Source organism: Gymnoscopelus microlampas, assembly GCF_963454915.1.
Source record: "Gymnoscopelus microlampas genome assembly, chromosome: 13".
Classification (NCBI taxonomy): domain Eukaryota; kingdom Metazoa; phylum Chordata; class Actinopteri; order Myctophiformes; family Myctophidae; genus Gymnoscopelus; species Gymnoscopelus microlampas.
Genome location: NC_139950.1, coordinates 42,843,631 through 42,861,076, shown reverse-complemented (window position 1 = coordinate 42,861,076; position 17,446 = coordinate 42,843,631). Strand labels below are relative to the sequence as shown.

Below are 17,446 nucleotides of genomic sequence, written 5' to 3'. Positions count from 1 at the left end.
AAGAATGCAAATGATGAAATACCTACATACTGTAACACACTCAGAAATCAACTGAAAGTATTTCTGAGTTGGTTTTATTACAATTGTTCAATCAAATACTTGATGGAGGACGAAAAGGGAGAGAGGAGATGACCTGATAAAGGTTACAAGCTGAATGCAATTCTATATCATGATGAGGCGTGTGCCTTTACCCTCGAACACCAGCTCATTGCAGGGGTTTGATTGTAGGGGATGCAACAGTTAATAGAACTAATAGATTAAATCAATTATATAAACAAAACTAAAATAGATCTAAAAGTTCACAATGTGACTCTTTGCAACCCTGTGACACTGCCTCACAGGGTTGGAAAAAGTACTCAATTGCTTTACTTAAGTAAAAGTATCAATACTACAATGTAGAAATACTCTGTTACGGATTTCAACATTTACTTGAGTAAAAGTACAAAAGTATTGGCATCAAAATGTACTTAAAGTACCAAAAGTCAAAGTACTCATTATGCAGCATGTCCCATTTCAAGTTTTCAAACGTATACACATCTTTTGAAAATAGCAGATCTACAAGCTCACAATGCCTCGCATCGTGACTCATTGTGGCCTTGTAGATCGGCTATTTTCAAATGGCCGAAATGTATACAGAGCTGAAGTGGTCAATGTAGGTTTTGTAAGAAAATCTGCAATGTAACTAGTAACTAAAGTTTTCAAATAAATGTAGTGGAGTAAAAGTACAATATTGGGATTTGAGATGTAGTGGAGTAGAAGTATCGGAAATTGGAAATACTCAAGTAAAGTACAAATACCTCAAAATTGTACTTAAGTACAGTAAATGTACTTAGTTACTTTCCACCACTGCTGCCTCATTCACCTCACTCTGCCAGAGGCATTGTTTTACCACTTCATTGAATGCTGTGGTCAGTGTGGTGCATCTCTCTCTCTCTTGTATGCTTGTGCAACCAGATCAGTCCTATTGCCACTCCTTTTACAGATGTCATGATGGATACAGCACTGCTCACGTCCTCTTGCAGTCGTGACTTTTCACCATGAGTTCCCTTTAAAACTGCCCACTTGAAGCAAAATGGCCAGAAGGAATTGGTTCAAATTGTGTCCAGACAAGATAACTGAAGGATTTATTGTACCATTAGCTTGCTGTTATTGAGTTTCATACTTTCAAGCCTGTTGGCAGAAAACGTATAAATGTTTTTTATTCTGCTAATCACTCAGTAGACCTACAACATGCACTCAGTACCACTGTGACAGACAGTTATAGATCACATCTGGATTGAGGCAAGATTCAACGAATATATTTGGTTTCTAGATTTCTAATTTTGATTAAGAATGGTGTTCACTTAAGCCCAGCTGCTTACTCCTACACATAATATACTGTAAATCAGTGGTTTTCAACCCTTTTCATGTCAAGGACCCCCTAAATTGACGCTTATTAGCCCGTGGACCCCCATTTGAAAAGATATACCAGGGACCCCCATAAGAGAGCACTTTTACAGCTCTAGCAGTGATTCTCAAACATTTTAATTTCAAGGACCCCCAGTTTTGACATGCATTAGGCTACGGACCCCCATTTAATGGCATTTCTATCTCTGGGACCCTAATTCATATTGCAAAATCAATGTTAATTTAACTCTGAGAGTGTACAAATGGAACCAAATGGACCCATTAGGGTCCATTTGGTTCCACTCTCTGAGTTACAGACACATAAGACCCTTATGATAAGGGTCCATTTGGTTCCTAAGTATCTATCATTCAGCTGGGGACCCCCTGGAACCCCCTCAAGGACCACTGGTTGAGAACCACTGCTGTAAATGATAACACCTGATTGTGATGATTACATATAGTCCAGGGGCCAAGCCATATTTTGGTACCACCTAAGGTGACCATAACGTTTTTGTATTTTTGTCTTCCTACATGTCTCTAGTTTATATTTTGGTATGATAACCCTTCCAATCTTGTAGCTTAATGGCAGTTATCACTACCTACCGGCTAATGTATCCGGTAGGAGACACAAAGTAGAATCTTTGCGTCTCCTACCGGAAATACACCCGGGCATCAAATTATTGCGACAAAAAACAAAATATATCCATGTATTCAAGGCTTCATGGGGTGTGCAATTGATAGAAAATAAATCATTTTTTGGGTGAACTCCTCCTTTCAGTTTCCCAGGGGGACTCTCTACCCATTCAGCTATGACCACCCTAGACCGAAAGAGGGTCAACTTTTACAAGCTTATGGAAAGCAGTCTTTTTGCAAACACCAAAAATCTGAGAAGTTATTAATTGCACACCCCATGAAGCCTTGAATACATGGATATATTTAGTTTTTTTGTCGCAATAATTTGATGCCCGGGTGTATTTCCGGTAGGAGACACAAAGATTCTACTTTGTGTCTCCTACCGGATACATTAGCCGGTAGGTAGTGAGAACTGCCATTAAGCTACAAGATTGGAAGGGTTATCATACCAAAATATAAACTAGAGACATGTAGGAAGACAAAAATACAAAAACTTTATGGTCACCTTAGGTGGTACCAATTTGTGAAAATATCAGTGTTGGCCCCTGGACTAATATATACATAAAGAGATTAACCACTTAAACCCATCATCCGTAATGTGGGGAAAGCTTTCGCAGAAAATAGCAGATCTACAAGGCAAGCTCACAATTGTGAGCTTGTCAGATCGGTTATTTTCAGTGAAGATATCTAATGTAGAGCAAAAACAGAAAAGATATAGTATAAAGTCCTGACGGACTCCGGTCAACCATGCCAAATATCAACCCACAAACTCACAAGCAGTTTCTAATTGGCTTCATAGAGGCAAATAAGCTTTTTATAAGTTATACATTATCGGATGGCTCTTATGATTTGACAGCAAAACATTCACACAGGGATATGCCATGATGACACTGTGTTTTTGATTGCTGTTAAAATACTAACCAGGAGAGGGCTCTGTGCATCATCATAAAACAGATGGTGCATCTCAGAAAAATAATGTACTGTATTTTCTTTATTCACATTTTACGTTACAAATATTATCATGGCAATAGTACCAGATTCAATTATTTGATGCAGTTTCTTTTATTATACATTTTGATTCTCATTCCATTTTTGATTTAATTTGATAAAACATGCATTTACATTTTTATGAATATATTGCCCTAGATTTGAGCTCTTATACAGATGTCTTATAGGGAATAGGTAGGGGTACCATGTCTTAGGAAAGAACACCTCAACAGTAGATGCAGAGCTGGATCCCTAAACAGGCCTGTCGGTCCCAGCCAGGCCCAAGGGCCCAAAGGTCAGGGGGGCCCTGTAGACAATTGAGGCGATTGAGACACACTGTTCCAGAGCCTGACCCTGAATTTCAGAAGACGAAGCAAAAAGACAACACATACAGAGGTACATTTTATGACAGGCAAAGTAGGCAACTATAAGTACATGGCTCCTGAAAGCTCATTCCATGGTCAGAATGGCCCAATGGAATGTTCTGTTCAGGGTTCTAACAGTCTCAAGAACCGCCTCTGCTCATGAAAGGTGCTGTCCTTTCTGGCTACCCATTAACCATTGGTCGATAGTAATGATGTACATTTACTTGAGTACTGTACTTAAGTTACTTGAGTATTTGTATTTTTGAATACTTTCACTCCACTGTTTTTCAAAGACAAATATTGTAGGCTACTTTAGACTCCTGAAATAACCACTTTTTAAATATAGTGAAAATGCTAGCAGATCTACAAGCTCACAACGTGTCAGGATGTGAGCTTGTAGATCTGCTATTTTCACTATTATAGTATAATATTTTCAATTAAATAAAATTTCAATACAGCAATGCAGAGAAAATAGTATTTGACTCAAGTACTGGAGTTGAGTACTTTGTCCACCACTGCTGATAACCTTTTGTATATGTATACCCTAGAATGGAGGTGGGCAACCTTTTGGGGCATGAGATCTACATTCACCAGGCTGCTAATTCAAATAATGTGAACACATAATTCAATAGTTTAATATGAGTAATAAAGGCAAGAATTGTCATGCACATCAAACAATAAGGAAAGTATATTTATGGGTCTTTTGAAATACTGATGACAGCACTCGATCCAGTTTCATTATGATGATTGAGATTTCACTTCCTTCTTTCTTTTCTCAGTTCACTATTTGCTGGTCAAATTATGTAATTGTTCTGAAAATGTGTCTGATCAAGTTCCTTTTCTTCACCATCACTACGCATGCAGTTGTTGTTGATTGGACAAATGCATACTTAAAATACTGATGACATCACCTGTTTCATGTAATGTATGGTACACATAAAGGACTTTACGTGTAGTAGAATAGAGCCATAATGTGTTTCCTTGGGGTACATGCATTTGCCCCTTCTCTTGCAATCCAGGGAGATATGGGTTGGGAACCGATAGAGATTAGGCAAAAGGGAGAAGTGATACGGTTGTGAAACCGTCTCATTAATCTGCCAGAGGGTAGGCTAACAAAAAAGGTCTTCAACTGCGCTACGGCTCACAATGACCCCTGGATAAAGGAAGTTCTCTCTATTCTCAGAGAGGCAGATTTGGCTTATATCTTTCATAATATGCTTCATTGTAACATTAACCTGTTGAAAGAAAAAAAAATGTAATTACAAAGAGAAATGGTCTAAGCCAAAACTTAGATCATATGTCCAGATTAAGCAGTGTTTTGGTACTGAGTCCTATGTCAAATCCTTTTTAACCAGAAACCAGCGGTCATTGTGTGCTCAGCTGAGAGCTGGTATCCTGCCTCTTGCTATTGAGGTAGGTCGGTTCTCAGCTGTGCCAGAAGAGAATAGGATATGCAATGTATGTGACCTGAAAGATGTCGAAAATGAATTCCATTTTATGTTTCATTGTACTCTGTATGACGATTTGAGGGTTCCTTTATTTGATGTAATGCAAAAACAAAAACCTGATCTATTCTGGCAAGATGATGGCCAGAAGTTGGAGTGGTTGTTTAATTATGAGGTATTTAAGACGGCACATTTTGTTTCTAGTCCCTGGAGTAGAAGACAATCTCATCTCTTCAAATAGGTTCTTGTCCGGTCCTCTGTTAAGATGTGAGGTAACAGGCCCAATGTTGTATTCTATGTTGTATTTATGTTATCTGCCATGTGCATGAAGCTTATTGAGTGCTTTAGTTTGTTATTCATTTGTTTATTGTTCTTGAATTATGTAGGTTCATTGTTTATGTCAAATGGAATGCAAGTGTCCTGTAAGTCCATATGAGCTGGGCTTCCTTGGAAGCATGACACTTTAATAAAGAAAAATCAAAATCATCATCATCAGTATGGCTGAGATTTCAGTTCCTTATTTTTCAAATGATTTGTCACTTGTCTGTAAGTGTCTTTCCAAGTTCCCTTTCTTCACCATCTAGATTAGAACTGGTTGTTGGTGGCACATGTTAGGGCACTATACCATAAGGCCTGATATGCACCCTATAGCTCTTATACTGACCTGTTGTTGAAGACCCCGCATGCCCCCTTTGCACAGTACAAGGTAAGGTCCTTTAGCCTGTATGTCAGTAAGTAAGTGTGTGTTTTGTTTTATTCATTTGGCTGTTGTGTTGTGCCTTCTTTGGCTGGTACAACCTAAAATACTGTCTCATCTCATTCATGGAAATACAAAAGCTGTGCAAACTTTCTTTATCATTTCAATAGGCGTATTAGCGTGTATTTCGTTCTCCCTGTTTATTCCCATCCCAAATCATGGGTGTTTTGTAAATTCTGTAAGATGTGCTATCTAAATGATATACATTAAATGTGTTTGGTTTGGTTCCCTATAAATAGACAAATAGACAGGCAGTTGTGTAAGCTGGTTCCGCCCTGTAGCACTGTCATGCATTTGTGTGTTGGGGAGAGGGGGGGGGGGGGGGGGCTGAGGCAGTCTCAGGCCCACGGGACCATCGACTCTGGCCCGAGTACATGACATGACCTTGGAAAGCCTAATTTAGACTTTCTACACTGTACTACAACAAGTGGAAATCAGTAAAAAAAATCTAGCAAATGCTGACAGATGTCTCGAGTATGTCTTAACTATAGAGTGAGACACATTTGTTTCATGGTCATAAACAAGGCAGTAAACACATGCTATTCACAGTGTCATGACCCAGCCTTCCTCTGTATTATTAGTTGAGACATAACCACCTCTGAAGCATTGTGCAAAAACTGAGAATAGATCTTACAAATATAGTCCAAATACCCACGGTTGTTCACAGTGTCAATATTGATGATTCAGAAGCATCAAAGTCCATCATGAGAAAAAAAGATCAAAGAAACGTCAGAAAATGCAAATAAAGAGTTTATGGTGTTACTTTATGAATTCTCATCAGATGTTTTGTTGATTACCAGCCAATTCCACGATTTTATTAAGATCATGAACAAGTATTGTTTATTAGGCCATTTTAGCTTTGACCCACTTCCTGTATTATTACCTTCTATGGAGTTAGACAGGTGTTATTTGCTCTATTCAGTTTGTCTACTGGCAAAATAAGTTGAGAATGGATGATGGGATTGAAGGCTGCCTCAAAGAGATGATGAATGTTTGGGTTGAAAAGATCACAGGTCAAAATAGAGAATGGATGGAAAGATTCCCCAAAGAGATGATTACGTTTTGGGTCAAAAAAAGTTCAAAGTGTATGTGTGTGTGTGTGTGTGTGTGTGTGTGTGTGTGTGTGTGTGTGTGTGTGTGTGTGTGTGTGTGTGTGTGTGTGTGTGTGTGTGTGTGTGTGTGTGTGTGTGTGTGTGCTCGACCGCTCAGCGCCAAACTTTGCATGCGCGCTGCCAGTAGGCCACAGAAGTACCTTCACTTTCTTTTCACATAATGTTACATTTTTTGTATGGAATTGGATGTTCGGGGGATTTGATTCCCTGCACCACAAAAGCCACAAAGCAAGTGCAGTGTATGTTTCCTTCTACTTATTGTCCCGTGTATGTTCTTCTTATAACGTTTGATAAAGCTAACACTAATGAGACAGTATTACACAGACAGAACTAACAGTATAGGTGAGTGACACACCTGAATGAAAAAGTTATTGGAGCTTATGTTTGACATTCAGAATGAATGGGGTCTTTTTTGTTCTTACACAACACTGGGGTGGATGGGGAGGACTACAGTGTCTGTTAATCTAGAATGTACTGAAGCTCATAGCCTGGGGACATCAACTGTGTTGTTTTTGCAATATCTTGATTAACCGTATTTGTGCTTAAGTCTGCAGTTGCTTCATGATCCCCTCCCTTTCACAACTCTCAGAGGTATCCTTCTAAACCTAGTACATGACTCTATTGACACTATAGTAAAAAAAATCTCTAAATCAGTATTATTTTTATTCTTCTCATACTGACCTACTACAGGGAGCGTGCACACACGCATGCACGCGCACACACACGCATGCATGCGCGCGCACGCACGCACGCACACACTCAATGGAAAAGGAGCCTCAGGTATATTGCTTTTAGGCGTGGTCTTGTTTGTAATCCTGCTGTGGTCAGGGCCATCAATGGTAGATTTGTTTAGGGTTACAGTTTTCTGCTCGGTTTGCTTCACCTGTCCACCAGACACCCCACCCTGTCTACACACCCATCCCCCTGTCCTGTCACCTGAGCTGGCTAAAAAGGAGCACGAGAATCGGGGGAGACAAACAAAGGACTGAAGAAGTCAGGCTGGCTGTTGTTCAGCCATTGATGGGCAAAGAGGGCAGAACAAAACACATAGCAGAACTCAGCTGACAAACAGGGAACCCTGGTCCAATAACTATTACATTTCAGTGGCTCTCAGGGACAGAAGATGACATCCACAGCAGGACGGCTGGCTCATCAGAAGAAGAGGGCCCAAGGCATCGGAACCAACAAGCAGGCGTTAAAGTTCGCCCAACAGGACTACCAGTCTCTGCACCAGCGATGCCTGGAGAGGGGACGGCTGTTTGAGGATGATCGCTTCCCAGCTAGTAGCAGATCCCTGGGTTACAATGAGCTTGGACCATATTCTTCCAAGACGAGGGGTGTGCTTTGGAAAAGACCATCGGTAAGAACTCAATGAGAGCCAAACCACTCAAAAGACAGTGATACTTTAAAGGTGTAATTCATTATTTTATGAGTTTGTAAGATCCAGGAATAAAGGAGATGGTTCAGACAGCGTTGGCAGAGGTGGGAAGAGTCATGCATTATCACATTCAAGTAGATTATACGTTTTCTTGTCTTTTCTGTTCTTTGTAGGAATTGTGTTCCAACCCAAAGTTCATTGATGATGGGGCCACGAGGACAGATATTTGCCAAGGTGCCCTGGGTAAGTAAAAGGAGAAAGAAAATTTATTCAAATGTTTTTCTCACATTTTGCAAGGTAGCATACTGCTGGGGGAATGAATAAATATTTTGTTCTCTGGGCATGGCATGGGGGAAGGCTTAAAAATAACTGTTGTAACTGTTACAACAGAATAACTGTTTTTTTTACTATTCCACATCACAGTTGAAAACAAATCTGTGAATCAAAATTCCAGATGTTTGATTTGTATAATTCTAAGTCAGTTTTATAAAGGAGTAAATTAATGTGGGAAAACTAAAGAAAAGACATAAGTAACATAATCCCTGCGATTAGGAATACTACTACCAGTTACCGTACTGACTTTGGAATGCTGTTTCAGTTAAATCTTTTAGCTATATCCCTGTTGTTTAATTTATTTGATTTTTACTTAGTCTGTTAATGTTTTTTTTGTTGTTGTTGTTGCTACTACTAACATGCATCAGTCATACCAATAAGCCCCTAAGTCTGTGTATCCTACAACATTTGTAATGGGGCTCTTTGCTAGTACTTACTCTACTTAGTTCACCTTACTCATTACATGTAAGGCCAGGCTAGGTCTAGCCCTAGCCTATATCCCCCCTAAGTGCCTGAACGTAGTCTGAGATCCTCAAACAAAGCACTCCTGGCCATTTCAAAAGGTCAGGTAAATACAAAAGGTTGCACAGCCTTTGCCTTCAGAGACACTACCCTTTGGAATGCCCTATTATTATTATTATTATTATTATTATTATTACTTTACGGTTATATTGTGTAGTAGTGCAACCTCAAAGTTTCACAATGTTTTGACTTGCAATCGTGTGCCTCCTAGGTGACTGCTGGCTTCTGGCTGCTATAGCCTCACTGACTCTAGACCAGCGGATCCTAGCTCGTGTGGTTCCTCCAGGACAGGGCTTCACTGATGGCTATGCTGGGATATTTCACTTCCAGGTCGAACAAAATGCTCTGTACTAATCTCACAACTAAAGCAAAATGCAATGTTTTTTATAGTTGGTATACTGTACAATTCACCCCCAGGAAATTATCACAGCGTTCACCTAAAGGAGTTCAAACTATATCTATCCTCAGTTCTGGCAATATGGTGACTGGGTGGATGTGGTGGTTGATGACCGATTGCCCTCCAGAGATGGGAAGCTGTTGTTTGTTCAATCAGCGGAGGGCTCAGAGTTCTGGAGTGCCCTTCTGGAGAAGGCCTATGCAAAGTATGAATATATTTTTTTAATCAAATGTATTTCTCCTTCAAATTCATCCACTACATCGCTTGTGCTTTGATGTACTGCAGTTAAAAAAAAATCTTCTGGTCTGGCTGACAGGGTGAATGGGAGCTACGAGGCTCTCATAGGTGGCTCCACCATCGAGGGTTTTGAGGACTTCACAGGGGGGATAGCTGAAACGTACCAGTTGTCCAAGGCTCCAGCAAACCTCTTCAAAATCATCAAGAGGGCTCTGGGCCTGGGCTCCCTCCTGGGCTGCTCCATAGATGTACGTCTAGGTTTCTAGTTATAGGTTTCGTCCTCATTGTTTGAAACTGATTGTTCATTTGGTTCTGGAACACACATCACCAAGTAGGTTTGATCAAGATCCAAAAAGGAAACTTAAGCACACACCTATGGACACAGGGGTTAGTGTCCTCTGTGTGCATTCCTTTGCTGTGGGTGCTCAGCTAACAAAACACATAGTTAAAAAATAATCCAATTTCAACTTTGACGAAGGCGTACAATTGTAAACTGAGTCCTGTCTTGCATGTTTATTTTGGAGCGCCGCTTTCTTCCACTTTAATTGTTGTGGATTATCTTTAACTGAAGCACACAGTTGTCTGTATTTATGTCTTAGGTGCATAATACACCCCATAAAAAAGTATGAATCAATAGTGTGCTCCAGTTTCCCTTTGGGATCAGATCTACAATGTTTTCCTTCTCTGAGAGCACAGGACAAAGGCTACTGCAATTTCAGCTATAGGTTTACATTTCTGCCTTGCGTCACTTTTCTTTCTCAGATTACCAGTTCCTATGAGACAGAGGCAGTGACATCTCGTAAACTTGTCAAAGGACATGCGTACTCCGTCACCGGTGCACAAGAGGTAAATAGCACTGCATGAGGCAGGGTATTGCCCTGCTCATCTTCAGATTTCCATAGACAGGAATAAAAAAACACATTGCACATCGCTGTACTCTCTCCCAGGTTCACGTCCATGGCAACCCAGTTCAGTTGATCCGCATCAGGAACCCCTGGGGTCAGGTGGAGTGGAACGGGCCATGGAGTGATGGGTCAGTTAATGTCATAATCAACAATATTCATAGATCAACAGCTAAGTATTTTGTTGAGCTCCCAACTCAAGCAACACCTGTTCATCACAATTAGGTCCAGCGAATGGAACAATGTCTCTGCAGATGAGAAACCCAAGCTGAATCACGTCTCTGAGGATGGAGAGTTTTGGTAAATCCATGGCATTTGAGGTGTAATACTCTGTCAGCACTCAGTATTCAGTTATGGTGAGCTCATAAATGTTAAACGACCTTGTTTCTCGCCCCCCTCTCCTAAGGATGTCCTACCAAGACTTCCTCAAGCAGTTCTCTAAACTCGAGATCTGTAACTTGACCCCAGATGCACTGATGAGTGAAGAGGTGGGACACTGGAACAACTATCAGTTTGATGGAACATGGAGGGTTGGCTCTACTGCTGGAGGTTGCCTCAATCATCAAGGTACTGTAGTCATTAGGCCAGGGGTCTTCAACAGGGGGTCCGGGACCCCTAGGGGATCCTCAGAGGTGCTACATGGGGTCCGCCAAATCTCTGTGTGATTAGGATCATTGTTTTTTACACTAACCACTTGAACAATAGCATCCCTATTCTAAGGACAACTTTAGCCGAAAATGGCCGATCTACAAGCTCACAATGCCTCGCAGCGCAAGGCGTTGTGAGCTTGTAGATCGGCTATTTTCAGCAAAGAGGGGGGAAAAGAGCAGACCAAGTACAGAGTGAAAGTTTATAAGTATTGTCAGACAGTTTAAGTCGTTAAATGTCTGAAAATACACATTAACATGAATCCAACATCTATGAAAAGCTTTAATCTGCAACACAATTTTATGTAATAAAATCCCTGCTTCATCTCTCTCTCAGTCAGGGGGCCTTGGCCTGAAAAGGTTGAAGACCCCTGCATTAGGCTATTCTTTACTTTACTCCAGTTCTAACACAGCTAGTGTAGCCTACATTGTCAAGGTTTACGCTCTCAGTTAATGTGTAGCAATAAACTTTGTTGACAAGTGTCCCCCAGGGCTCTATATACTAATAGGCCCACTACCAAATATCTTTGCTGAAAATAGCCGATCTACAAGCTCACAACATTGTGATCTTGTAAATCGGCTATTTTTGCTGAATGATTGCCCCATGAGATGAACGGTTTTATGTGGTCAAACCCTATATATTTTGTTCTGTCAAATAACAAAAATAGCTGTCTCACATATACAATCTCACATACATCGGCTATATTTGACAATTTTTTTTATATTTTCAGTGAATGTTTACCTATTTCCCCCTAATTTTAACCTATTATGACATGCCCAGAATATAGGGACACTAGGGTTCATGTGGATAAAGTAACATTGATGATTTTTCTGTGTACTATTCTATGGCTTATAATGGTGAAGTCCAGCCTGGCAGCTTCAGTTATGATCTATTATACTGAGGGTTTGTTTATCTTCCTTGTGTTCCAGTCACGTTCTCCTCCAACCCACAGTTTGTGGTGCGTCTGCAGGATGTGGACGATGACCCTCTGGACGGGGAGGACGGCTGTACCATTCTGGTGGGTCTGATGCAGAAAGACGGCCGGCGGAACAAGAGGCTCGGCCGTGACATGGAAACCATTGGCTTTACCATCTATCAGGTTTTTACAGCTTTGTTGCACATTTAATATCAGATCCCATTGCACCTCATGCTTTCCAAATTATGAATAAAAATCCCTAATATATTATGTTTCTTTCTTTCCTTCCTGTAGGTTCCAGAAGAGGTTTGTAGCCTACTCATCGGCTGTTTTGCATTGGCAGCAATGCTGAATTTGCTTATTCATTCAAATTCTAAATGCAAACTCTGATTACTATCAGTGGTGGAAGAAGTACTCACATTTTGTACTTAAGTAAAAGTACCAATACCACAATGTAGAAATACTCTGTCACAAATAAAATCCGGTATTCAAAATGTACTTGAGTGAGAGTACAAAAGTATTCACATTAAAATATACTTAAGTACTGAAAGTGAAAGTACTCATTTTGCAGAATGTCCCATTTCACAACAAGTTTCCAGATGTATAAAAAAGCTTTAAAAATACCACATCTACAACTTGTAGATCGGCTATTTTCAAATAGCCTAAGTATGCATAGGGCTGAAGTGGTTAATGCATGTTTTGTAATAATAATCCAAATCTACAAAGTAACTAGTAACTAAAGTTTTCTAATAATAGTAGTGGAGTAAAAAGTACAATGTTTGCCTCTGAGATGTTGTGGAGTAGAAGTAAAAGTATAGAAAATCGGAAATACTCCAGTAAAGTAAAGTACAGTACTTGAGTAAATGTACGTAGTTACTTTCCACAACTGATTACTATTGTGTACAACCACCATTGCTTCATGCTGTTGAACATCTTATGATTTGTGAGATGCAATTTGGTGCTTTTAGACCACACTTATTGAGCTCTTTCCTTCCATCCTCCATGTCCATTCTTCCTTCCTTGCTCACTTCTTTTACTCCTCAGTACAAAGGTCGCAGCAATGTTCACCTGGGCTCAGATGTCCTGCTGAGGCAGAAGTTCGTGGCTATGAGCAGCTTCATCAACATGCGTGAGGTGTGTGACCGCCATAACCTGCCCCCGGGAGAATATGTCATCATCCCTTCAACCTTCAAGCCTCACCAGAAAGGCACCTTCCTTCTCAGGGTGTTCTCCGAGAAGCAGGCTGCCACCAGGTAAGAGCTGCTCCTGGGTGACACGTCATGCCGTCAAAGAACAAAACTGATATTCTGCACATAATCCCACACTTATAACCAATTGCATCAAGATGTGAAACATACTTTTCCACTACTTCCCGATATCTAGTGAATACAGCCATCTAGTGGCCTAAACCTACACAGTCTGGTCTGTGTTGGTTTGGGAGAAACAAGGTGTGAATCACACAGCAGAACTCAGCTTGCCTAAACTAAACATTTAGCCCACTTTCTATATCTTCAGCATTTAGATGAAGGGCAACTGTCATAATCAGCTTTGGTTCCTAGATCCAATATTCCATACACCCAGGGTTCCTGTGACTGCCATGTCATGTGGAAAAGTGAAGTTGAAATGTTGAATTTTACTCCCTGCTGTTCCAACATAATGTTCCTAAACAGTACATTTTCCTTTTTAGTCCAATGGAGGAAGACGTTGATGCTAAAATAGAGGACGAGGAGGTAGGAAAATCAATTAAATAATAATAATAATATTCCTTTACAATAATATGATATATAATAATATACTGTATATTAACGGTACACTTTTAGATCTTAGGTCTGTCTTGTTAATGTTTAATCCTTGGTTTCCCATTTTCATTGAATGTGTACTGTAGGTAACAAAAGTCTGTTTTTTATGTATTTTATTTAGTTATTCTCTTAAACAGACATTATTGTTAATCGTTGTAATAATTGTGCCTTCCTGCTCAAATAAACATGATGGGGTGTAACTCAACCAGAATGCATGGATCTAATGTTGAATTAACAACATTAGATCTAAATCCATGCATTCTAATGAAATGCCCCATGACTCATGCCCCACTCTGAGAAAAATAATACTTTTATGTAACACAAGTGAAACTTGTTTGAACATTGCATGTGCTGTTATCCAGGCAGAACTAACTGAGAGTGATGTTGATCCACGATTCAAAGGCCTCTTCAAGCAGGTCGCTGGCAATGTAAGTTTTGCAGAGGAAAGTAAGCATGAACTGGCGATAAAGGAATTTAATAATCATTCAACGTGGAGCTACAGTTGTACAATAATAATATTTTTTTCCCCATACAGGATTCAGAAGTATCGGTCTTTGAACTGGTTCAAGTTTTGAATCAAATTGTCGCTCAAAGTAAGTAGAGTTGACAGTTTTCCTAATGTATGCCATAGCCTTTACTTTTCATCAACTGGGAATCAGTGTCATCACTGTCCCCACAACTGTGTCCCCCTCCCAGGGTCTGATATCAAAACGGATGGCTTCAGTCTGGAGACAGGTCGTCACATTGTGAGCCTGCTGGATGTATCCTCTTTTTACACTAAACCTTGACAAACCAGCTCTTTATTCTCATCGTTTAGCAAGACTTGCAACCATGTGCTTAGTCCTGAAATAAGATTTGAGGATAGTCATGGTGGAACAGTAAATCGATGTTTTAAACTAAGGGTGGGATTTTTAACTTATGTATTTCTTTTGTTTAGCCTTTAGATAACATTAAATGTTATGGCAAACAATACGTATATGGTATCAAAATCACTGAATTGAAGAAAAAGTTTAATTTATGAACCTTAACATGCTCAAGACTGATGGCAGCAATAAACTGGGACTGATAGAATTCCACAAGCTATGGATGAAAATCCAAAAATACCTGGTACGTAGGCTATGTTCTTTTTTTTATGTAGTTTCTAATAAAAATGATTGTTGGTTCCATGCACCTTTGTCACTTGTATATGATACATACACCTGGGTGTTTGTCATTTGCAGGAAATCTTTAAGGGTCATGACTCCGACAAATCTGGAACCATGAGTTCCCATGAAATGAGAGGTGCACTGACAAAAGCAGGTAAAATACATCACTAATGATGTTATATCAGTCATTCAACTACACATTCTTTCATTATAGGCAATTTTCAACAAAAAAACATCTAAGAAATTCAAGAATTATTATTTTTAATTAAAATGTTTTAAAAGTAGTGAGAATAGCAGATCTACAAGTTTGTTGTGAGCTAGTAGATGGGCTACATAGGATATTTGTTGTATAACTATAGGGCTTAAGTGGTTACAGTTTAAGCTACACCAATCACACATTTTATACGTACATTCTGCATTATACAAAACTTACAATGATACATTATTAGTTTCACGCATAACTCATGCTAAGGGAAGACTACATACTATTATGGTATGCAGTATTTATGAATCAGCCAACATAATGATGATCTTGGTAACGATGAATCATGTTGTTTTTTTAAAAGGAAATTCAATTTGCTTTATTTGCAATGAGGGCTATTGCTTAATGCAACATAAATTAAACAAACAAACGCACCTAGAGGTGCAAACATCTCTTGTTCTATGTCTCTATCGATTGTGACCTTTACACTTGACTTTCAACCCAAATTGTTATCATATCTTCAAAGCAGCTAGATTGACTGACTGACTGATCACTCCCTCCAAATGTCATTCATTCACAAGTTATCTTGTAACAAAAAACAACAACATGCAAACAAACAAACAAAAACAGACAGACAGGACTGATTGCAATACTCTGCGGGTAGCAATAATTCTACTGCCACACGACTACGTACGATGCTAAATACCACTGTTTACCAGGAGATAAAACGGTAGATGATCCATGAGGCACGGGTTATTTTCTCTCCCGATATGGATGAGATTTTAACCACCCTGTTCAGGAATCTGTCTGGGCAATTTTCCACTAACAAGTGTATTGTGGACAACATGAGGTCCAAACATAGAAACAGAGTAACTGAAATTATGAAAACCAAACATCAAGCTATACAGCATACGTATATGTATATATCAACTGTATTTCTATTAATGTAGGCCTACATAGGCTATGACTCTGTTTTTCTTGTGGGTAGTAGTAGGCATACAGACCGGATAAGCCAGTTTGGGGACACACAAACGCTCATATTAAATGTCTCTGAACACAAACAAGCATGGGAGAGGCTGTGTATCATAAAGCCGACATATTTACATCTTGCACCACCCTTTTGGCTGCTATGAATAAGAGTTAATACCATCATGTCTCTGAAACCTGCCCTGTGCTAATAGACTAGGTCTTCGGATATTTAGAAACCAAATGGACTTTTACAGGTCTGTAACTCTGAGAGTGTACAAATGGAATAAAATGAACCCTTTAAGGGTACATTTAGTTCCATTATTGGAACCAAAATAACCCTTGAGGGTCCATAGTTCTATTTCTCAGAGTTCACATTCATAGATTACTGAGGATTTTAAGGTGACTGGTGTCCCAGAGATACATGAATAAATAAATCAAATGGGGGGTTTGTGGCCCTAACCTAAAGCATATCAAACTGGTGGTCCTTGAAATTAAATAGGTTGAGAATCACTGTGCTGATTGTGTTGGGTATTCCTCCCATAAGGTTTCCAAGTCAACAGTGCTGTGCTGCAGGGGATTGTTGATCGATATGCAGACTCCCGTTATGCCATTGATTTTGACTGCTTTGTTGGGTGCCTCATTCGACTGGAAATGCTCTTCAGTAAGTGCAACCAAAAACAAACACACATATCTGGTATAAACATATATCTGGTTGATCTAAATGTGAGTCATATGTTTTGTTCTTACAGAAATGTTCAACACTATGGACGAAAATCACGGAGGGAAGATTGAACTAGATATGTCACAGGTGTGTATTTAAAAAAATATGTATATCATCTGCAAGTCAATCTAGTCTATCCAGCTCCTAGAGCTGTTGGACAAGTTCTCTCAGATTAATATGGATTTGTTCTCATTTACAGTGGCTGTGCCTGGCAATCAACTAATAGTCCCAAGAAAACAAGAGCTCAACTAAAGGAGATGGCTTTTCAGTCTACAATATCTAGGCCTGGCCTAGCCTTCTCAGACAAGTTGATTTGCACAATTCTTTTAAATGTTCTTTCCATGTTTTGCTTCTTAGCCAGGTTGGCTAAAATCACTGCATTGTGTGCTTTCCTGAACCAAATAAAGATCAACTGAAACCTCTGCCATTCATTCAGATTCACTCATTTTTGTATCATAACAAACAACCTACATACAGCACCATTGTTTCTAACCTTTATTTAATCAGAAAAGGCAATTAAATATATCAGTATCACTCACCATCACACAACTGTCAGGCTCTGTCTGCATTAGCCATGAATCACACGATGGTA

At 39.6% G+C, this 17,446-nt stretch overlaps 1 protein-coding gene across 1 annotated transcript; it reads left to right on the top strand.

Moving 5' to 3' along the window:
- Positions 1–7,623: 7,623 nt before the first annotated feature.
- On the top strand, positions 7,624–17,276 carry LOC311058266 (calpain-1 catalytic subunit-like). The gene is made up of 20 exons (XM_084075647.1): positions 7,624–8,045; positions 8,237–8,306; positions 9,130–9,248; positions 9,387–9,520; positions 9,632–9,800; positions 10,315–10,398; positions 10,500–10,585; positions 10,680–10,754; positions 10,861–11,021; positions 12,032–12,201; positions 13,063–13,271; positions 13,706–13,748; positions 14,180–14,245; positions 14,353–14,410; positions 14,514–14,578; positions 14,856–14,924; positions 15,038–15,116; positions 16,678–16,794; positions 16,883–16,941; positions 17,054–17,276. The coding sequence occupies exons 1-20, from the start codon at positions 7,809–7,811 to the stop codon at positions 17,075–17,077; spliced, it is 2,094 nt and encodes a 697-aa protein (XP_083931773.1). The 5' UTR covers positions 7,624–7,808; the 3' UTR covers positions 17,078–17,276.
- Positions 17,277–17,446: the final 170 nt, after the last annotated feature.